This window comes from Gigantopelta aegis, chromosome 14 (genome assembly GCF_016097555.1).
Source record: "Gigantopelta aegis isolate Gae_Host chromosome 14, Gae_host_genome, whole genome shotgun sequence".
Classification (NCBI taxonomy): domain Eukaryota; kingdom Metazoa; phylum Mollusca; class Gastropoda; order Neomphalida; family Peltospiridae; genus Gigantopelta; species Gigantopelta aegis.
In genome coordinates, this window is record NC_054712.1 from 16,479,113 (window position 1) to 16,504,367 (window position 25,255).

General features: G+C 36.0%; 1 protein-coding gene across 3 annotated transcripts in view; it reads right to left on the reverse strand.

The window, feature by feature from the left end:
- LOC121388393 (puratrophin-1-like) overlaps positions 1–25,255 on the reverse strand; it is a 73,119-nt gene that overhangs the window by 27,864 nt on the left and 20,000 nt on the right. For all 3 annotated transcript variants that reach the window (XM_041519700.1, XM_041519698.1, XM_041519699.1), the window contains 9 exons: positions 22,905–23,297; positions 19,539–19,662; positions 18,197–18,296; positions 17,658–17,762; positions 16,621–16,737; positions 15,361–15,611; positions 13,779–13,917; positions 12,225–12,347; positions 8,481–8,675 (listed from right to left, as the gene is read on the reverse strand). In XM_041519700.1, coding sequence (XP_041375634.1) covers positions 8,481–8,675; positions 12,225–12,347; positions 13,779–13,917; positions 15,361–15,611; positions 16,621–16,737; positions 17,658–17,762; positions 18,197–18,296; positions 19,539–19,662; positions 22,905–23,297 — 1,547 coding nt within the window. The remainder of the gene's footprint in view (positions 1–8,480; positions 8,676–12,224; positions 12,348–13,778; positions 13,918–15,360; positions 15,612–16,620; positions 16,738–17,657; positions 17,763–18,196; positions 18,297–19,538; positions 19,663–22,904; positions 23,298–25,255) is intronic.

Below are 25,255 nucleotides of genomic sequence, written 5' to 3' on the forward strand. Positions count from 1 at the left end.
ACTTTCCCCACAGACAGGACAGCACATACCACAGCCTTTGATGAACCAGTTGTGGACCACTGGTTGGAACGGAAAATAGCCCAAACTGCAAATGGGTCTACTGAGAAGGATCGATCTGATGACCAACCGCTTCACAGGCAGACACGCTACCCTAGAGGTTGATTGATCCTATGACGCACTGCACCTGAGGCAAGCACTCTACAACTGTAGAACATCCCATACCCCTAACAATGACCACTGCTCACTTTCAGGGCCCTAGGGTTCCAGCAATGATCAATATTTACATGTATGCTCACTCCCCTACTTCAAAAGCATCTCTCATGGGACGGCCAATTTTAACACAGCCTTTGAATGATGTTTTGAAAATTACAATGGCTGGAGATCACACAAAGAGAAAATCAATAATAATTTCACTGGCCGACTCTTGTACTCGCCGACTTCAACAATCAATCGGTGCATGCCCTTTGGCGAGTTCTTCTCATTTGAAGGTAGAAATGTCAAAACATTTTTCAATTACACGTATTTGATGACAGAGAATGGGAACGCAAATGGACAGAGTGATTGCGAGACGGCAAACACTCACTGCATCACTGGAATATCTCCGAGATCTGTCGAGTTGTTATAAATTCACACAAGATATTTGTACTGAAAACCAGAGTTCAATGTGAGGTCATTCAACTTGGCCACCACTTACCATAGGATGAGACCACAGCTGTCTAACCTCTTCCCCCCCCTCCTCAGGGGATGAGATAGTGTATGCTAAAGAAAGGAATATTTTATACAGATACCTCACGATACTGTTTAGACATGGCTGTTACTTTAAGTGTCAAATATGATAATTGTGTGTGATAGAAATAAACATAAATATTTCTTTGCTGACACCAAAGCAAATTTAAACAATGGGTATTTGATATCTAACATACACGTATGGTTATTTTGAGACACTTAGTCTGTTAGTAATGAAACTATAAAAATGAAACCATTCTCCTACAAAAATGTGGGGTTTTTTGGTTGTTTTTTGTAAATAACTTCAGTTTGGTTTGACGTAAGAAGGACTGTAAAAGTGTTTTGGAAATAAAAAAATTGAAATCTCGCAAATTCAAACAATAAAAATGACTAAAAACAAAACAATAACAACTGTATGATCAACAGAATAAAAAAGATTGACAGAAATAATGTTCAACAGTAAAATCAGGAATGACACCCCACGCACGTGTACGGGACAACTGCGTGATGCATGTGCAAACTATGGAATGTGTTTTGGTGTGTTGATAAACAGACCTGAATGTTCTTTACTAGGATGGCTGTGGTCAAAACGTATGTTCGGTCTAATAGTTGATATTAACATTAATATTTTAGGTTACCCTACTTTTTTTGAAGAGTATAGTTTAGATAACTGAATATATATTTTCAAACCAGATATGCAAATGTTCTCCAAACTATAACAACCAGTATGTAATTATTACAATAAACAGAATCACTCGTGGGATCATTAACAGCTGAGGTGTTTTTAATTGTTTTCTCTTTCAAGTGTGAATATTTGCCCAATGTTGTCAAACATTACCCGTCCGTGACAGTGACTTTGTTTCTCTCTGTTTGACAAGAGCTGTGTGTTTGGTCAACACTATCACTGTCTTCTTGGTCCGCAAACACAGTTTTTCTACTCTGTGTCTAATGTGCTGAATGCAATATACAAACGATGAGTCTTAGCAGTAAACAGTTTTTCTACTCTGTGTCTAATGTGCTGAATGCAATATACAAACGATGAGTCTTAGCAGTAAACAGTTTTTCTACTCTCCATCTAATGTGCTGAATGCAATACACAAATGATGAGTCTTAGCAGTAAACAGTTTTTCTACTCTCCATCTAATGTGCTGAATGCAATACACAAATGATATGTCTTAGCAGTAAACAGTTTTTCTACTCTTTGTCTAATGTGCTGAATACAATACACAAATGACGAGTCTTAGCATTAAACAGTTTTTCTACTCTCCATCTAATGTGCTGAATGCAGTACACAAATGATATGTCTTAGCAGTAAACAGTTTTTCTACTCTCCATCTAATGTGCTGAATGCAGTACACAAATGATATGCTGAATGCAGTACACAAATGATATGTCTTAGCAGTAAACAGTTTTTCTACTCTGTCTAATGTGCTGAATGCAATACACAAATGATATGTCTTAGCAGTAAACAATTTTTCTACTCTGTCTAATGTGCTGAATGCAATATACAAATGATATGTCTTAGCAGTAAACAGTTTTTCTACTCTCTGTCTAATGTGCTGAATGCAATATACAAATAATGAGGTCTTGTGTGTGTGTACTGGTGCATGTATTTGAATACAAAAAAAAAAATATTGTGTATTTGTATGAAGTAAATAACATGCATGATTATCAGTTTTCTTTTATATCTCGCATGCTAAATTAAGTTTGTTTCAACCACTCAAAATAAAAGGTAAATTATATAAAACATTTTGAAATCTCAACCTTTTTTAAAATCATGAATTTGTTTTCATAAAAAAGAATGTTTGTTTTTAATCCACTCTCCTCCATAACATTTTAGTTCAAATCTAGCAATAAAAGTAAAGTTTGTTTTATTTAACGATGCCTCTAGAGGACATTGATTTTTATCTTATCATCGGCTATTGGACGTCAATAAATCTAGCAATACTTATCAACCCGATTCTGTATAAGAAACACCGAAATACAATTTTAAAAATAAATTAAAATTATGTTGTTTTAATTGGGAAATATTTACATCTGACTACATGTACTATACCAAGTATTTTCTGCTTTGTCAGCATTTATATTCAGGACTGTCTGTAAGTCAACATGGTTGTTATGAGCTGTTAAAAGAGATCAGACAGCCGTATCAAATATCTAACCAGTGAACCAAAAAACCTAAAGACTATAATTTGTGTTACAATAATTCTACATATCACTTTACACAATAAATGGCATATTTTCTCTCCGTTAGTTACTGAAGTCACAATAAAGAGATCACTAAATGCGTCTGCAGATAGTTTATGTGGGCCATTGTGGGTTGTGGAGCATGGGGGTGGGGGATAGGCTGGGTGGGGGATAGGCTTCAGTAGAGGAACCAATGACATCTCTTATGGTCATTCGTAATGGTGTTTAGGATTCTTGCCAAAAATAAAAATAATTTTTTTTTTTTTTTTTAAATTTCACAAAAGAATGACAAAAGTATATTTTTTGCTATTGATCCAAATGCCAATTATCATTCACTAAATCAAGTATAAATTACTACGATAATAATAACTTTCTTGGGGATTCTTTTTTCTTTTTTAACAAGAGGATCCGTGTGGCCTTTTGTATTAAACTTGGTGCCCCATCCCTCCTAAAACAATTCCTGAATCTGCCTCTATATTATTTTTTGCTCCATCCAGTGCACCACGACTGGTATATCAAAGGCTGTGGTACATGTATGTGCTATCCTGTCTGTGGCATGGTGCATAATATTATATAAAAGATCCTTTGCTACACATGAAAAAATTTAAGTTTTCTCTCTATGACTATGTCAAAATTACCAAATGTTTGACATCCAATAGCCGATGATTAATAAATCAATGTGCTCTAGTGGTGTCATTAAACAAAACAAACAATATTAGTTATTTTTCAATCTTCTAAATCTTCTTTGTCAGTTTATCTATATTAGTTATTTTTCAGTCTGTCAGTTCATCGGACATTAAAGATCATCACCGGTATTAAGTGACCACCTTCCAATCAGTATCACCTGTCTTTGTCCAATTCCAGGCCAGACAGAAACAACCCTCTTTTGTTTACTACCTGTCAGTGCCAGTGTTTTCATTTCTGTGCTTTCATCTCAATTCCTAATCACCATGCCCAGTCTGAGCTAAACGAACACTGCAGTCTGTTCACCAGACCAGTAATCGGACTCCACTGTGTGTGCTATCTTTTATCTCTTGCTTGCAAGCATCATTATCAGATTTAGAGAGAGAGAAAAAAGTTATTTATTTTTAACATTATACAGCCGAGGTTTGTGGGGTTTTCTAATGCCAGAATTTGTGTGAGGGTGTGATTTACCTGGTACAGGTTGGTGTTATTTTCACCAAGTCTAAAAAACAGTTTAATGGAAGACATCAAACTGCTTTTACAAAGACAATATGAATGCTTTTTGGTAAGCCATGCACATTGTTTTCTTTACCACTCCCCCCCCCCCCCACCCTCCTCCGATTCACCTTCCACTGATCTTCAAGGCAAGTTATTTCGATATTTTAAAGTTAACTCCCCCCCCCCCCCAACAAATTAGGGTATTAAAACAAATAGTCCCATAATTTCTGTTTAATCTGCAGAAAAATATATAAGAGAATATAAAGTGTACACAGGATTGCCATCCCCAAACCACAAAGTGAATGGTTTATATATAATACTGATTATTTTCTACTAGACATATAGATTTTTCTATTAGCAGCAAGGGGTCTTTTATTCCACCATCCCACAGACAAGACAGCCCACACCATAGCCTCTGTTACACAAGTTGTGGAACACTGGTTGGAACAAAAAGTTTGTTTTTTGTTTAACGACACCACTAGAGCACATTGATTAATTAATCATCAGCTACTGGATGTCAAACATTTGGTAATTCAGACATGTAGTCATTAGAGGAAGCCTGCTACATTTTTCCTAATGCAGAAAGGGATCTTTTATATGCACTTTCCCACAGACAAGAAAGCACATACCATGGCCTTTGACTAGTTGTGGTGCACTGGTTGGAACGAGAAAAAAAAACCCCAATCAGCTGAATGGATCCACTGGTTAATTAAATAAATACTATCAAAAATACATAGTGGTAAATATATTGTATGGTTGAAGGTATTTTATTTTAAATTAGAAAGAAATATTCCTCCCACCATCACCAATACAGCTATTTCCCCTAGAAGTCTTCATTATCTTAATAACAATCATTCTGCATTTTTATGAGATTGTAGGTCATAATTTATATGCATTTACATTTGTGTAATATTAGCGAAATCATTAGTCAATTCTGTCAAATAAATTAATGTCACAGTTTTTGTCTTTGTCAGGGAGTATCAATAATTTTTACTAAATAAGAGTGGATGTATGTTTGTGTGTGTGTGTGTTTCAAACGGAAAAAATATTCATTTTGTAGATCTGTAAGTAGAATGCTTGTTTGCGTGGGCTTTTTGTGTGATTCTTATCTTCTTTTTTTTTTCATTAACATTAACAGTATTCAATTAAAAATAAAAGCATTTCTGTTTTCAAATTCTATGTTGAATACTACATAATTAAATAATATGCTGTCATTTGTATATTAACAGGGCTTTAGATTGCACCACTGTCAAGGTGATAAACACTGTGCCCGAACAATTAAGTACAAACTTGCAGACCTCAAAACATTTCATCTCAAAACCAGTGAAATGTTAAGTTTTAATCAGATTAAAATAACTTGAAATGCATTTCTGAATATCTACTACTTCTCAGGAGTTGTTGATAACATTACTGCTTTAAAAAGACCCCACTGTAGTCAGAACAGCCTAACAAAAAAAAAAATCCTCCAAAAATATAGGACACCTAATTTAGTGAAATCTAAAGCCTGCGCCCATATTTTCGAAGCCATCTTAGCCCTAAAAAATTGTCAAATCGTCGTAGGTTGTGACATCACTACAGCACATACCATAGTGACGTCATAGCTTACGATGGTTTTACGATTTCGTAGGCAAAGATTGCTTTGAAAATATCGGCCCTGGTTAGGGGCATGTTTTCACATTTTCTAAAGCAGAAAAAATATAATTAGAAAAGGTTTATATTCTACACTGCCATACAGTAAGTCATCAACAGCAGTGGTAACATACCTCTTTATCACATCATGAAAAATAACAGCTCTTGTATATTGCAGTAAACACATATTATGTATCCCCATCACTGATAACCTCTTGATAAGACAACAGAAAAACACACAATTGTTTTACTTCATTCACAAGCCGTCTGTTACATTCACATTCAAATAAAACTTTCGAGAATAAAAAATCAATCAATATTTGGATCCCACATCTTGCAAGAGGTCTGTGGTTTCCCCCTTCAAAGGGGAATGAGTAAACAAGCCAGTGTTTGTTCTTTCTTATTCCCGGCCAAGCAATGAAAAACCTGCCACATATTTCTCATTTTACGAATGTTAGGGTTTACAGAGTTTCCATATCAGGTCAAACAAGTCTCACCAGTGGGTACAAGGTCAAGAAAATGAAATTTAAAATCACGTGCACATGATGCTTGTTTTTCAGCACCACAAAGTCAAATTCTTATATGAAATGATGTAACTCATATGGCACAGTTATTACTCAGTAGATTATACATATTAAAGAAACGATCCAAGCAATTTGTAATGGATGAGGTAATCAGTAATAATAATAATGATCATCATCATGAGTAGTAGTGGTAGTATTACAGAAGTAGAAGTAATAACAATAACAACAACAACAATAATACTACAATAACAAATTGAATCTACATTAAAGTCCCAATTTTGCCTGGGGAGTCACAGGGGATCATGAGATTTTTAGCTATACTCTTCAAAAAAAAGTAGGGAACATGAAATATTAAAACATACGTTTTGACCACAGACATCCTAGTAAAGAATGTTCAGGTCTGTTTATCAACACACTGAAACACATTCTATAGTTTGCACATGCATCACGCAGTTGCCCTGTACACGTGAGTGGGGTGTCATTCTTGATTTTGAGAAGTTCCAGGAAGTTTGATTAATCACTGTGGAACATTACTTCTGTCAATCTTTTTCATACAGTTGTTGTTTTGTTTTTAGTAATTTTTATTGTTTGAATTTGCAATATACTGGTAAAAAAACATCAACTTTCAAATTTCACCTCAATCGTCCTTCAAGATCTTAGGTGGCCATAAAACCTACTGTAATACTGAACTACCGGTTGTAATGTTTGTCCAATTAATTCACTATTATCATATAACCATTCCCCACAGCTAATATACCTTACAATTTTGGCAATTGTAAATTCTTATTAGAGTTCCCCTACTTTTTTTGAAGAGTATAGGTAATAATTGTTCAGTCATGTGAATTATAATTTAACTGTTTCACTACCTAACCCGAACACAAATGTACTACAGTTCCCAGTGTTTCTGCCAGATTTTTTTTTTGGGGTATGGCGCTATGAAATTGAATGCAGCCACAGTCAACAGGGGGTAAGGGGGGCCTCCCCAACAAAGAAAATGGGTTACATTTAGAGTCAGATTTAAGAAAATCATACAATAATGATAAGAATCATTAATTTTGTCAAAATGTTAACTTAAAAAAATAATAATTTGGGTATGGCGCCATATCCGTTTTACCCTCTGACAGAAATCCTGGTTCCGTACAGTTGTGACATCTCAATAAATATAAAGTTTGTTTTGTTTAACACCACCACTAGAGCAAATTGATTAATTAATCATTGGCTATTGGATGTCAAACATTTGGTAATTTCGACATACAGTCTTAGAGAAGAAACCTGCTACTTTTTTCCATTAGTAGCAAGGGATCTTTTTATATGTACCATCACACAGACAGGACAGCACATACCATAGCCTTTGATATACCAGTCATGGTGCACTGACTGGAATGAGAAATAGCCCAATGGGCCCACCGATGGGGATCGATCCCAAACCGAATGCACAACTAGCCACTGAATAATTGTTTAATGACACCTCAGCACATTTTAAACTATGGCCATTTGGTTGCTAATGTATGGTGATTCCAACTTATTCACAAGAAAGAAAGCAGGAAGAAATGCACTACTGCCACATTGGCTGCTCTTATCGATAAAGCAGCAAGGGATCTTTTATACATACCAGACAATGAATTTGGGGATTTCTCTTTAGGATTCTGCCAGATTCATAATATAAATACTTTGGGATTCCATCTCACAATCTTACGCTTCTCACCCACAATCCAGGATTCTAGGCAGAATGGAATCGTGCTACATTCTCAGACTACATACTTTCTCATACCATGGCCATTGGTGTACCAGACATGGCGTGCACCGACTGGGATGAGTGAATAAGCCAAAAGGCTTTTTTTTATTGCAAAATGAGCCAGAGTGATTTTTATGAGCCAGTCACAGGCCTCTGAGAACTGAAGATTTGCTTAAACCATTTATTGGTTGTGCAAAAACAAATTCAGGTGAGCCATTTTGTTTTTAGGTTACCCATTATGAACATAAATGATGTTATAAATTAAATGCGCTAACGAAAAATGGGATACACAAACTACACTTACACGAGCATCACGCGAATGAAACTATCGCCTTCGCAATTTTCAGGGTTACAGAGAACAATATAATTTTTTAATGTTTGCTCTCCGACAGTCTTGGGTAACCAGCTATCTAGACAAATCTTACTGAAAACAAAATGATGAATAAGGGAACCTGAGAAAACAGCAACAGTATTAGGAGATGAAAGAGAACCCAGACCTTGTCTAGAAGGTTGTAGCACTTGGCTGTGTCCTCGATCTTCTCGCGCGTCTGCTCCAGCTGCGTGGTGAAGTCGTGCAGGTGGTGCTTCAACATCCCCGCCAGATCACGGTACCCAGCCGTGCGGTCGATGTGTCCCAGCTGAGACAGCATGCTCGACTCCTCCAGTAGATCATTTCCCTTTTCAATATACGTCTGAAAACAAAGAAGAAAAACACTAACTAGGGATTTGTGATACAGGTTTAAACCCTCAAATAGATCATTACCCTTTTTAATATACGTCTGAAAACAAACAGAAGAAAAAAACTAACTTGGGATTTGTGATACAGATTTAAAAACAGAAACTCAAAAATCTTTAAAAAATTGTAAATTTATACTAAAGTTAATTAAAGAATATATTTTTAGCATTTCAGATCATATCCAGTTGACTTAAGTTTGTGATAACTAGTTTATGCCAAAAAAGCCCAAATTTAAAAATAAAAAAAGCTGGAAAACGACATCCCTGAAATCAAGGTTAACAAAACAAACCAATCTTTCAAGAATTCAGTGACAGGTTTGACGAAACATGTAAAAGACTTATTAAAAAAATAACCAGGGAACATACTGCTTCATTATCACATCATGATTCATTAAACAAGTCTCAGAAATAGCCACGCAATTCTAAATATTAAATTATAGTATTTGCCAATCAATCTTCAAATTAAAATCAATTGTCGATAATTAAAATTTTGAAAGTATCACGTTCCAAGTGTTCTCAACGTTTAGATTAGTCAGAATGGGGAGAACACCAGAACACAACTTGAAGGAAATTATTAGGTACATGTACACTGATCCTACGATCCTGGGACCTAATTCACTAAACTCTCGCAACTTTGCGATCTCGCAGTGCAATGATAAAAGACTTGCAAAGAGGATGCTTTGGGGTTGTCTAACAGAGCCTAATAGACCTTTGTGAATTGCAAAGAGGATGCTTTGGGGTTGTCTAACAGAGCCTAATAGACCTTTGTGAATTAGGCCCCAGTCCTTCTGCAGATGGGTTAAACACAGACTGCAAAAATTACTTTTTAAGGTCTGGCAGGCTATTTTTAACTGAGAACAAGAGCCTCCCTAAATATATGTTGACTCAATTGACTATATTTTAAAGCTATTTTAAAGAATAAGAATCTAATAATATATTAATTGATACACATTTCTTTCAAATCACATTCAAGCCATAAAATCTGAATTTGATGTAACACTGGTACCTTACTGGGTTCAAACTTAATGGAGGCACCAACAGCATTTGTTGCACGTGCAATACAAACTGCCATTGATCAGCGGCTTCAATGAAGGTAGTTTTTTGCCAATAGATAAAAATTATTGCTGTTGGTTAAGAGAGAATTTTTGGTTTTTATATTTGTATGTATTTGTTGCAAAAATTGCTCTTTTAAAACTGCTGTAGGCAGGTTTTCAAAAACTGACAATGGTGAGCATTTTAACTGTTGCAAAAACATTTAAAAATTAAAGGAGCAGACCCTAGTTTCAAACTGTACAAACAAACACTGAGTTTAGTTCATCTACAAACCTGTAACCCATTTTGATAAAGTTAAAACAGCGTGAAACAAGAGTCTGTAATGTTGAAACGGTGAAATACCATTAAAATAGACCAAAACTCTACTCCAAAACTGTTACTTCTTAGATGTGTGTGTTTTAAAAAATATGAAAAATTTATTTTGTGATATTATCAACACCTGGATGACGCGAAACACTTCACATGTACAGAAATGGATAATCTAAACAATAAAATGGCTGTAACAGTGAACAGAATGCCTTTAGTGTTTAAAAACTAGCTTATGTCACTTTAAATTCTTAAGTTCAAGCCTGGCATTATTTATGAAACGAATCACTCAAGCAGTGGTTATGAGTGTTAGATGTGAAACATATGGTAACTCTGGGGTGTAGCCAGACAGGAAAAAATGCTGAGGCAAACCCAGACCTGTAAAATAAATATCAGTGTCATGGGAAAATAAAATAAATCTGGGGAAATCCCAGACAAGGCAAGCACCTCAACTGCTTCATGCTGGCTATGCCATTGTAGCTGGTCTTTTTGGTGCAAAAACAAGATATATCATTTTTACAATCTGGTTTACGTGTATACTGGTACTTATGTTTAATTAGTAGCAAGAGATCCAGTAAACACAGTTTGCCACAAAGAGGAAAATATTATACCACCACGTTTTATATGTGCTAGTGTTAGAAACCTTTCGAAATCACAGCTACCCTACCACTATGCAGAAGTCACAAATTAATTTAATTCATCCTCAAGACAAAATTGTTGGACTAACAACAAGCAAAATGCATGCTTCAGAGCTTTTCAAGAAAACTAATTATGACAGCACATATAAAATTTTATTAAATAATTTACTGTACACATTAAACAGTCATGCAAAGATGTTAAGATAGTCAGACATAACAAAAGAAGTCAATGAATCACAATGCCACAAGAAATGGTAGCTACTGTCAAAATGCTGGAAATACATTTTAATAATTCAAAGTGATTAGAAGCAAAAGAGAAAGAAATACCATCACTAGTCTTCCCATGACATTTCCAAATGAAAACTTATCCACGGAATATATCTGACAGTCACACCAACAACAGCTAGATTAATACTGTTGCAATTAGTTCATTAACCGATACTATCCACACAAAATGTTCCATCCTCTACAAATTTAGGTGAATTACCACATTGTAACACATCACCGACGATAGCTATCAAGCCAGCTGTCAAATTAGAATGTTCTCATAAAAATATTTTCTCAGCTAGAATTCCACATAAAAACGTTTTTGTTTTTTTTAAATTGGTATTTCTAAATTTAGATTGTTTGAACTTGAATGAGAGCGATTTCAGTGTTCTTTAAAAACAAGCTTGAATATTTGTTTCTTTTCAATCCAGAAAGTAAATATCCAGATATTTGCAAAGACAGATCTTCAGAATCCACTCATATTTCTAGGAAGAATTTGTCAATATTAATAATTTACAAACATTTGTGAAAAGTATTCATGTTTGATCAAAGAAGCCGAGAGCACGAAAGACAAACACAAGAAAAAACCCATAAAAAATATAAAATATTGACCCAGAGCAAGAATAAAATAATAACTGTTTGACATTTCTCTCAAGAAAGGGTATTTATCACTATAATTTTTTTTAATAAAATTAAACTGATTATAAAATTGAGAGAAAAATAGAAGATTACTGTTAAAACAACACCCCAGTACATTGTTTATTCAACAGTTATTAGGTGGTTGGAATGGAAAATAAGATATGTCCTATACACCTCAAGTTGGACACATCACCATTGAAGCTATGTACCACCCCCACCCCCAAAAACGGACAGAATGTACTACTGCTTAAATAATTCACAGACTTCTCACATTCTCTATTATTACAAAACTGATAAGAGTACAAACACTGACAATTTTCACAACCTGCACAAAAATTAAAACTGCTTAAATTATTTATTACAACCACCAAAAAACACTGAATTCACCAAGGCAAAAAATAAGAGAATATCTATTATTTTTATAAATCACCATAGCTGAAAATATTTTTCTCAAATTGTCTTCTATTATTACAAAATGTTGAAGAATTTTTTTTCATATTTTCTATTACTACTTAATTATAAAAACACTGGGAATTCACCATGGCAAGGAAATAAAACTTCTCAAAATCTCTATTATTAGAAAACACTGGTAAGAGAACTCACCATGGCAAGGAAATAGAACTTCTCAAATTCTCTCTGCTGTGAGCGAATGGCCTTGAGGTGATCTGCCACCATCTGGTGTTTCTGTAGAGCCACGTAGCCATCTTCAGTCATCCAAGATACTACCTGTAATAACCAGGAACCATAGTAATGACAGAACTAGCACCGTCCTGAGAAACACCCCAGCACATTGCTTGATCAGTGGCTGTTAGGTAACTCACATTTGGTAATTCTGACACTTGCACGCTGGTATGTTTACTGACACTTTGTCTTGAGGGATGTTATGTTAAATCACATGTTTTATCTTTTGTTTTGAGATATTTTATTGATCAGAAAAAAAAGTCAAAAGGATTGCACAACAGGCAGAGCCCATGTATGTGCTCTCCTAAACAAGATGGACATCAGACAATAATCAGTATTCATAATTATATATAAAACATAATAACAATGTCCAGTGGCATAAAAGTATTTAACATAATTAATATTTATTAATATATAGTAATAAAAGATAGAGAGTAGATAGAATAGAAATGGGATAGTCGAGAAAAATTATGATAGTGATGTTTGATGGTGATTACTGTTTATACCAGGTGTTCATATCTCACTAATAGTCACATCTATAGATGTTCACCTCAATTATTATAACAAAAATAAAATGTATTATATTTCTAATTAGGAAAATATTTTGTGTTGTAAAATCTATGATTAATATATTAATTTTTGTATAAAATAAACCAAATAAATAAAAAATAGTATACATTTTTTTTTTTTTAAACATACTTTGAGATGTAGTTTCACAATGAGTAAAATTAAGGTGAGCTGAAGATCTCTCTTCTAAAATGATGCTAGGCGAGCAATCACATGAAGTTGCAAATATAATTTATAAAATATTTTATTGCAAGGCGATCAATTTGTCACTCCCCTGAAACTTCCAGACTAATTTGGTGGGGATCATGAACAATCGTTCGCCTTTCCTAGTCAAGAATATAAACGGAACTATAAACCAGGGACTTACAGTTGGGAGAAATGAAGCAAATATGAAACCTAATGTTCAGAGGCCCCAACTCACTAAACTCTCGTTGTCACTCCCCTGAAACTTCCAGACTAATTTGGTGGGGATCATGAACAATCGTTCGCCTTTCCTAGTCAAGAATATAAACGGAACTATAAACCAGGGACTTACAGTTGGGAGAAATGAAGCAAATATGAAACCTAATGTTCAGAGGCCCCAACTCACTAAACTCTCGTTGTCACTCCCCTGAAACTTCCAGACTAATTTGGTGGGGATCATGAACAATCGTTCGCCTTTCCTAGTCAAGAATATAAACGGAACTATAAACCAGGGACTTACAGTTGGGAGAAATGAAGCAAATATGAAACCTAATGTTCAGGGGCCCCAACTCACTAAACTCTCGTAACTTTGTGATCTCGCAGTCTAATGCAAAAAGCCTTGCAAAGAGGATGCTTTGTTGTTTAACAGAGCCTAAGAGAGCTTTGTGAATTAGGCCCCAGGTAAACCATTGAAAAAGTAGAAGGTAAATCAGGACCAAAACTGACCTTATCACATTCTTCTTTGTACTCTGTGAGTTGCTGACACTGTTCAAGTTTACTGAGCTGACTGTCGTTCAGTTTGACAAGTTTCAGTATTGTTTCACGCAGCTGGCAGTCGAGGTTGTTTACCTCATCCATAGCATACCTGTAATACAAGTAAACATGCACTTATTATACCTGTAATACAAGTAACATGTATACTGTACACCTATTATGATAGCTGTTTGTGAAGGCTAATTCGATAATAAATTTGTACCGTTTTACCAACAACGAAAATCAGGAAATAGTGGGATATAAATCTAAAACAAATAGGTTGGGATTAGTAAAGCACAGAAATCTGGAATTATGGCCGCAAAATCCACCAGCCTATCAGTGATTTTAAAAATTTACTGGCTACGATAAAAAATTCACTAGCTCTATTCTACTTTATTAATACAATTTTACTAAATAATAGTAATAATCAGATATGCCACCTAAAGAGGGAGATATAACTTAAAAACACTAACGTTAGGGGGTTGGGGTGGGGGTGGGGGCTAGATATTCATATTTACAAAATGGACTTGACTGCAACATTTGATAAAAAAAAAATTCAATAGCCATTGGGCATGGCAATAATAGTTATTTACTAGCCCAACATTGAATATCACTAGCCATGGGAGTGAGGCTACCATAATCTAGAAGCCCTGATCAACTACTTTAAAATTTCATAAATGTGAGAAAAACCCACACAAAAATAATACTTACCCTTTCACAAAGAACATTATTTTATGTATTTATAAAATTTTAAAGTGAAAATATGTTAGTAAAAACCAAACACTTGTATCCAATCACTCAACAGGGAACATTTTGTACAGTATCGTGTCGTGATTCGCTACACAAGTTTCAGAGATCACTACGCAATTTTAAAACACTAAACATTAGTTGTTACGATAATCAATTTTCAAATGACTACAAATATTGCTAATCAAGATTTTGAAAACAAAAATGTTCCCTGCTCAACATGATTTTTTGTCAAAACATTAATCCAGTAGTCAGAAGGAAGAAAGGAAATGTTTTATTTAACGACACATTCAACACATTTATTTACGGTTACATGGCGTCAGACATATGGTTAAGGACCACACAGATATAGAGAGAGGAAACCTGCTGTCGCCACTACATGGGCTACTCTTTTCAATTAGCAGCAAGGGATCTTTTATATGCACCATCCCACAGACAGGATAGTACATACCGCAGCCTTTGTTACACCAGCTGTGAAACACTGGCTGGAACGAGAAATATCCCAATGGGTACACCGACAGGGATCGATCCCAGGCCGACCGCGCATTAAGCGAATGCTTTACCACTGGGCTATGTCCCGCCCCCAAGTAGTCAAAAGGTTAAGTACCTACCTATAATCATCAGAATGAGAAATAGCCCAATGGGTCCACCGACAGGGATCGATCCCAGGCCGACCGCGCATTAAGCGAATGCTTTACCACTGGGCTATGTCCCGCCCCCAAGTAGTCCCCCCATCCCCCCACCCCGATCCCAGGCCGACCGCGCATTAAGCGAATGCACCAAGGTAGTCAAAAGGTTAAGTACCTACCTATAATCATCAGAATGAGAAATCAGCGTTCCGCTTTGTTTCAGTGAAGTCAGGATGGTTTCACTGTCAGTCTTTAATTGCACAAGTCGGGGATCGGAAAATATCCCTTTTAAGCAAGTGTTGTGACTCTCAATAAGATGACTAGTTTCCTCCGTAGACTTGGGTGCTTTCACCGCAATGGAGAGCTCTTGAGTTGCTTCGACTAGATACTGGGCCACGGTTCGGCAGTTCGAAAGAAATGGTTCCAGGGTCTAAAGAGTACAAAATAGAAAAAAACTATATTACTACTTAATAATTCATTCATGACAAATTAATTGGTCCTAAAGTCCGAACCAAATTGTTAACAACTACAATAAATTACTCTTACCTTTAGTTATCGTTAGATTTTCTTCATTTTTGTCAAAACATAAATTGTAAAGAAAAAAAAACATTACATTGACATGGATTCACCATATTGACTTAGACTGAAGGACCAAACACATGTCAATTTTTCGTTTGTGGCCATATTGCTTTTTTTGTGGATCTCTCAAGAGGGGTGGAAGCCTCCAAAGTATGTAGCATACTTATTCTTATCCATAGTACCTTATATCCACCCCTCTTAAAGAGTATTACGCCATATTGACAGCCCTCTTAAAAGTGGCTAGACAATAGAAACAGAAAACTGCATGGTTTAGATATAGCGCTCGCTTGATGTGCAATATCGTTATAGTCTCGTATGTGGAATCTGTGTCACTGTAATTGTTTATTCACAATTTATGTCTGGACAAAATTTGGGGGAAATCTAACTGTAATTAATGGTTGGAGAGTAATGTATCGTAGTTGTTAACAAATTGGTTTGGACTTTAGTAATATCAGAGACTAAAGTGATATGATGCCTATACTATTTTACATTTTATTATTTGGCATTTTACATTTTGACATCTGGTCAATAGGGAAAGGGAAAGAGACACAGAGACAGTTAAAATGGATGTCAAACATTTGGTAATTAGGACACGTAGTCATTACAAGAAATCTGCTACATTTTTCCATTAGCAGCAATGAATCTTTTATATGCACTTTCCCACACAGACATGAAAGCACATACCATGACCTTTGACCAGATGTGGTGCACTGGTTAAAATGAGAAAACTCAGAATCAGTTGAATGGATCCACCAAGGTGGTTCACAGAGACAGAGACAGAAAAAGGTATCTATTGTACTTCAAGCTATTTTGCACTATTTGAGAGGAAATTAAATATATTTCTTTGATGGCTGTGTTACCGTTCTGAATCGGATCCACTCTTCATGGCTGTACACAAATGAGCCATCGAGAGCGGGAGGAAGTTGTGCTGGAACAACAATCTCATACAGCTGCTCTTCTGACTGTAACAGATCAAACTGGAAAAAAAGAAGAAAAAAATAGTAACAAAAAAGGGACACATATATAGACTTGTTTTTGAGCAGCTGCACATCCATGAATTCAACCAAAGTGGTATGAAATATTGTGCTCAACATTTATAAACAAACTGTACTTCCGTTTTTGACACATTTATTTTGAGAAGTGCAAAAGTCTGGTACACCAATGGCCATGGTATAAGAAAGATAAAAGTTTGGTTTGTTTAATGACACTACTAGAGCATACTGATTTGACAATTTTGACATAGAGTCTTAAAGAGAAAACCCGCTATATTTTTTTATTAGTAGCAAGAGATCTTTTATATGTACCATCCCAGACAGGATTGCAGATACCACGGCTTTTGATATACCAGTCCTGATGCACTGGCTAAACGGGAAATAGCCCAATGGGTCCACTGACGGGGATCGATCCCAATCTATTAGCTTTAATATTTAATAATTGAAAAAAAAAAAGTTAAAGTTTTTTTGTTTAACGATACCACTAGAGCACATTGATTGATTAATTATCGGCTATTGGATGTTAAACATTTGGTAATTTTGACATAGTATTAGACAGGAAACCCGCTACATTTCTCATTAGTAGCACAGGATCTGTTATATACACCATCCCACAAACAGGATAGCACATACCACAACCTTTGATATACCAGTTGTGGTGCACCGACTGGAACGAGAAATAGCCCAATGGACACACCGAAGGGGATCGATCCCAAACCAACCATGCATCACGCGAGCACTTTACCACTGGGATACTACCTGTCCCGTTGTTGGGAAGGAGAAAAACCCAGTAACAAAATGGGTCCATCGATGGGGATCGATCCTATGTCCCAAGCACCTTGGGAAAGTGCTCTACCGACTGAGATTTAAATCCCACACCACTCCCTGTAATGTGCTAGACAAACCTTGAAGAGCGATGAGGAGTCATACACTGGGGATTTGAAAACCAGCGACTGTACTGTTGAGTCGGCCAACATGTGAACTGTTGACGCTCCACCGGGAATGTTGTCCTGGAAAACAAACACAATTAGAATTACTACTGTTGTAATATGTGGTATTATTGCAATAATACAGTCAAAATAGTTTGGAAGCATGATGGTTAAAAGAAAAGAATGTTTTACGTAACACCACCTTTATATGATAATTAAGTACTGTGACATCAGCTGATAATCCCTATGCATTTACCACTTAAAGTACTCCAAAATACAAGAAAGCATATAATTAAACAAATACTGAAATATTTTTAGTTTAACAGGCAAGATTTTAAGGCTATAAAAATCTTAAGCAGACTAAAGTTGCTGTAACATTAGCCTTAGTAGAACTATGTACATGAATTTTAGGCATGACTAAACACATATGTGCAAGAATCAATGGTTGTAGCATATGATGATACAGACCTAGCAGAAATAGGTACAAGAATTGAATCATTATTGGACTGACTTACCAGAAATATGTACAGGGATTCTAGCAAAGTATTCACGATGGAAGACGTAGCACCACGCACATCAGCCACCAGGGTAAGACCGCTACACACAGCTTCTCGCCTGTAAATATCAAAATAATGTCCAATACAAATTCTGGCTGTAATTTTCATCACTAAAGCACAATATTAGTAAGCCTCTTATCTTGAAAAACATCCTAAGTATCCTGAATGAAATACTAAAATAATATAGTCACATAAATAATAACTTTAAAATTGAGAAAATACTATTCTTTTATCTATTTAAAAAAAAGTATTTCTTTATTTTCCTTGCTTCTAACTACAATTATTGTGTGTATATTAAGTAACCTGATGAAATAAAGAATTATTGGTCACATCTGCTACTAAAGTAAACAGTCACATAAATAAATCTTAGCAAGTTTAAAATGAGAAACATCTTAGATCATCAACTTGTATATATTAGTGATATTAACTTCTAGCGAGTCCTACCTGCCACGCGAGTCCTTCTCTTGTATACAGGTATATTTAACGAGTTTGCGGTCACTGTTCAAATGTTTCTAACGCAAACTTGTAGTACCTCATACTTTATTCTCTAATTTCTTTTCTCTCGTACATACAAAATTGTTTAGAGGCAAGATGAAGTTTGTGCTACTACAAGTTTGTGACTAGAAACATATTGAACAGACAGACACTGATATTCTAACCAAGAAAATGTATTAAATGTGTTGTTTTAGTTATCAAAAGGGCTGTATTAGTCAGAAACATATTACAGTGAGAACAGGAAGGAAATGTTTTATTTAACGACACATATTTTATTTACGGTTATATTATGTTAGACATATCGCTAAGGACCACACATATAATGAGAGAGGAAACCTGCTATCGCCAATTCATGGGCTACTCGTTTCGATTAGCAGCAAGGGATCTTTTATATGCACCAACCCACAGTGAGAACAGTTTGCAGAGATCGAACTTGACGCTGGCACCGACGGCAATTGCTGTCGTTGAGATATAAATTGCTGTAGGTCGGGAGCATTACCGTTGGTACAAAAGTGCCGTCGGAAAAGTAGCTCAACAGTGCAAAATGTATACACATGATGTTCATTATCTGCCAGTGATTAACATTTGTACATATGAAATATGTCCACATACAGTAAAAGAACCTGTCAGTCATGTTTACTTGCTGCAAAAGTCACTTTTAAAAAACATTGCCGTAGAAATGGTCAAAACTGCTGTCAGTGGGTTATGACAATTGAAATTGAAAAAGAAAAGAAAAGTGTGTGACAAATTCTTAAGTTCGAGCCCTGAGTTTCCTATAAATTATCTCACAGTATGAGCGCATTACCTTGGTACTGAGAAGTAGTACATGAGCAGACGAGCCAGTTCGGTGCTGAAGACTTTCCGATTATGCCAGATGGAGCTGTTGGTGAAGATGAACACAACCGCATTGCCCTTCACATCACGGCTTCCTGGAACACACAATTACACTATTAAAGAACTATAAACTATGTTAATTAGAACACACAACACTATTAACACAACTAGAAACTACGTTAGTTAGAATACACAGTCAAATTTCAATATTTCGTAACACGGCTTCCTGGAACACATAATTACACACTATTAAACAACTATAAACTACATGTTGGTCCGATATAATACACAGTCAAAATTCATTATTTCACATCACAACTTCTTGGAACATACAATTATACTCACTAACTTTAAGCTAGGTTAGTTAAAAACAAACTGAAAGTCCTAGATCAATTAAACTTGGTTTATAGTTGCATTTATGAATGTTCATCTCTATAAATGTGAAAAAATGACATATCAAGTTATTAAATTATTTACTACTTTATTCACTGAATCATTTTATGGCATTTGATGCAGGACATTTTATTCCTTGGAATCCTTGTTTTATTATTGACTGTACTTGGGATCTACATTCATATCAATATCACGATGTAGAAAAAAATTAGGGGAGTGATTAATTGCTCCCTAACTTAGATTATTGGGGAGCCAATTAAGATTGACCATATTCATACCATATAAACGTACATGCTAAGGGGAGCTAAACATTATCAGGATGATGGGAAGCATGACTGATAGCTCCCCTTAAACAGAGAGGTGCATCAATTCCTTGTACTGCACTACCGGCAACGGTGGCGCAATGGTTAAGCCATCAGACTACAGACTGGTAGGTACAGTGTTCACAGTCCGGTACCGTCTCCAACTCAAAGTCAGTTCTTAACGTATCCATTAATTTCCAAGATTGTAGAGTATGTAATTTACCCAGATTTTTGTAGTGTTGACATAGCATCAACAAACGTTCTCAGAATAAGAGTTTGTTTTGTTTAACGACACTACTAAAGCACATTGATTAATTAATCATCGACTATTGGATGTGAAACATTTGGTAATTCTGACACGTAGTCATCAGAGGAAACCTGCTATAATTTTCCTAATGCAGCAAGGGATCTTTTATATGAACCATCTCACAGACAAGATAGCACATACCACGGCCTTTGATATACCAGTTGTGGTGCACTGGGTGGAATGAGAAATAGCATAATGGGCCCACTGATGGGGATCGATCCCCAACCGACTGTGCATCAAGCGAGCACTTTAACACTAGGCTATGTCCCACCCCCAACTCCCTGGCACCAAGAAACTTTTTCAGAATAAAGAGAAATATTAAACATCACTGATACATATATCCCATCTCATGAAGTCTGCAATTTCGTATCACACGAGTGGAGCAATCAGGAGCAAAATTTAAAACTTCACTCAATGAGATATATATCATAACTGACAGAAAGGGAGAAAAACCCTCTATTTAGTTATATAATAACGAGGATGTCTGCAGTCTCCATGGAAAATAAGCCACTTGTTCACAGTGACAGACGACCAATGTCACACTCACGGTCACAAGACACCACTCAGTTCACTAATCACTGGTAGACCGAGTTGAGAGTAGTAGAACGTGAAAGTGATGCATTATACTTCACATCATGTTGAATGGGACGTATGTTATCAACAACTTTCTATCTGGGTGCACATAGAACATGTTTGTAGATCAAAAAGATAAAACAGTCTTAAAAATTACACAAAAGGTTAAAGGGACATACCCTAGTTTCAACCTGTTAAAATTAACACTAAGTTTATTTAATCTACAAACCTGTAACACATTTGGATAAAGTTACAATAGAGTGAAACATGAGTCTGTGACTTTGAAATAGTGAAATACCCTCTAAAAATAGACTAAAACTCGACTCCATAACTGTTACTTCTCAGACACACGTGAGTTTTTAAAAATAAGAGAAATGAATTTTGTGATATTAAAAACACCAGGGTGACCAAAAACACTTCGAATGTACGAAAATTGATAATCTAAACAATACAATCTAAGTTAAGTACGATTTATCAAAAATGGCTATAATAGTCAAAAATATGTGTTAGTGTTTAAAAACTAGGGTATGTCCTTTTAAAGTAAACAAAGGGAAAAAAAAAAAATATATATATGGTATACTGAATATATGAAATACGGTTACTTAGCATTTTTGAGTCTTTCCTGTTACCATGGCAATCTCTTGCAAGATGTTATTGAATGATTTTAATCTGATGTATTTGAGTCATTGACCTATATGGTTAAACTGTTGCTTACAACTCTTATTACGTAGCTAACATTGGTGTTGGAAGTGGGGGACAGATAGACACTGCCCACCCAACACCTCTGAAGATTGTTAATGCATCGGACCCCCTCTCAAGTTGAAATACAAATTAATATAATATAGCTCCACCCACCCTCTTCAATTCTTGGCTTCTTCCAAAACTTATGGTTAACTCAGCTACCACTCCCCAACATACTCATGAGAGTTGAGTGGTCGCTAGACCGGTGTTTTGCTCCTAACATTAAATAAATGTGATATGATAGAACATGATGGTACCAGTCAACTTGTTCACCAGTGCTAGCCCTCATGAAGTTGCTCTGGCATCAAGGAGTTCACTAAAACTAGTAAAAGGGGTGGAATGTAGCCCAGTGGTAAAGCATTCGCCTGATACACGGTCCCTGTTGGTGGACCCATTGGGCTATTTCTCATTCCAGCCAGTGCATCATGATTGGTACATCAAAGGCCACGGTAATGTGCTCTAGTGATGTCGTTAAACAAAACAAACTTCAACTTTTAATCTTCCAAAACCTAAGGTTATCTCAGCTACCCTTCCTGACATATTCCTGAGGGCAAATGCTTGATAGACTGGTGTTTACTCCCAACATCAAATGATTGTAAAATGACAATACATGATGATACCAGTCTAATTGTTTGCCAGTGTTAGCCCACCCAGAACATGCCAACGGCATCTAGGAAGGAAGGAAATGTTTTATTTAACGACACACTCAACACATTTTATTTACGGTTATATGTCGTCAGACATATGGTTAAGGACCACACAAATATTGAGAGAGGAAACCTGCTGTCGCCACTTCATGGGCTACTCTTTTCGATTAACAGCAAGGGATCTTTTATATGCACCATCCCACGGCCTTTGATATACCAGTTGTGGTGCACTGGCTGGAGTGAGAAATAGCCCAATGGGCACACCAACAGGGATCGATCCCAGACCGACCGTGCATCAAGTGAACGCTTTACCACTGGGCTACATCCCGCTCCCACGGCATCAAGGAGTTAATTAATGTACACCGGGACTCTACCTGGTAAAATGGCTATCCCAGAATGCAGCAGTTCAAAGTGCAGGTCGTCGATACTCTGTGGAGGTTCTATCTCCCGCTTGGTGTAGAAGCCGGTGCTGCTACACAGACTGCTGCAGCTTCCGTGCAGTCGTGCGGAACGTGACGCGCTGGTCGCCAGGGGAGGCGACTGCTCTGACCGCACGGCCGTGTTACAAGATGCAGATGATTCCGATGCTGCCGATGAGTTTGGAGAGAGAGGCAGCGTGGAGCATGTTGGTGTGTTTGGTGACAGTGGTGGTCTCGACAATGACGTTATGCTGTGTGATGGCGAGGAATTGACGGAATCCCAGTGGGATGACAACATACTGTCAGAGGGGTCCAGCGAGACGTCTCCAGCTTCCGCAGAATTATAGTCTGAAAAAAGAACAAAACATACAGAATGATGTTAAATACTCAACTACTTCATTTAATAACCATATGGTTTAAAATAGACCATGCTAATATCAGTGTTTCTGCCAGAAAAAAAATTCTGGGTATGGCGCTATGGAACTGAATGCAACCACAGTCAATAGAGGGTATGATGGGCCTCCCTCAGAAAGAAAATGGGCTAAGTTTAGGGTCAGACTTATGAAAATCATACAGTAATGATAAGAATCATTAATTTTGTCAAAATGTTAACTTATAAAAATAAAATATGTGTGTGTGTGTGTGTGTGTGCGCGCGCGTACACACACATACACATATATATTGGAGGCCTCTAAAAATTGTGACAAGTATCATATCGTCTGCACATCGCTCACACAAATCTAATATTTTGTGTTAAAACCCCAGAAAGAAATATTTAAATATAGGTTTCACACACACATATCACTGGTACCAACCACATTCCATGACTAGTTTTAAAAAAACCCACCAAAAACTTTCCATGACTTTTAACAACTTTTAAAGCCATTTTTCATTAACTTTTTCAGATTTTCAAATGTTTGGGTTTTTTCAGTGATAAATATAATGTTAAATGTGTTCACAAAAACTGTCAATCTGTTTTTGTTATTATAAATAACAAAAAGTTCATTATCAACTATTCTAATTCAATTTTAATAACTTTCTATAACTCTAATAGAAATTTGTGGACTTTCCAGGCTTGGAAAATAACTTCTAGGAAAGGAAGGACATAGCAGAAAGTTTTATTTAATGACACACTCAACACATTTTATTTATGGTTATATATGACGTTGAACATATAGTTCATATATAACATATAATGAGAGGAAACCTGCTGATGCAACGCCATGGGCTACTCTTTTAGTTTAGCAGCGAGGGATATTTTATAGGCATCATCCCACAGACAGGATAGCACATACCACAGTCTTAGTTACACCCGTTGTGAAACACTTGCTAGAATGAAAAATAATCCAATATGCATCTTAACAGGGATCGATCCTAGATCAATCGTGTATCAGGCAAACACTTTACCACTGGGCTACGTTCCACCCCATAACTTCTTTGGTGTTCCATGAATGACATTGCCATATGGTTTAAAAGCAATGGTGCTACCTGTTATACAACATATGTTATAAAATGACTGTGACTGCTGTATGTCACAGGTGTACATAGAATAAAATAGAATAGATGTTTAACACCACCCCAGCATGAAAAACACATCGGCTATTGGATGTCGAACTATGATAAATGCAAGGTGTACATACATCTAATGTATTAAACAAGTTGAACGTTGTTTTTTTCTGTGAACAGTGTAACTTACAGTAAGGGAGTAAAATACTTCTCAACAAGCTGACAAGAGCTTGTACAATACATTATTTAGTTATAAAATATAATAAAAATAAAAATGTGCACACAATTATGCTTTAAAAATTACTTTTTCCAAACACCAAGATCCCTTTAGATGCAGTGAAGTTATTGTTAATTTCACTAACCCACAGAAATACCCAACTACATGTACGACTTGATGCCATATGGCCCATAGCACTAGTAATATTTACACAGACATGGCTATATATTTTTGAAGCTATCTTAGCACTATGATATCGTAAAAACAGTGTGACACATGCCACAGCCTCACAATTTTAGTTTTCAAGTAGAATGCAAAAAGACTTGCAAGGACAATGTGATGCTGCTTTGTGAATTTGGCCAATGTTTATCAGGATAGGGCAATTCCACGCTAAAGTGGACATGGAGTGAAAAAATCAAATGATATTATTCCTTATATATTAAGATTGTTTTTAATGTAAAAATGTCTGGAGAATCCAAATCTGATAAGTAAAATATTGTAAAATAAATGGATGTGTTTGACTTTAGCTATTTTATGAGGATACCGTCACACTAAAAATATGACACTTCCGTAATACACACTA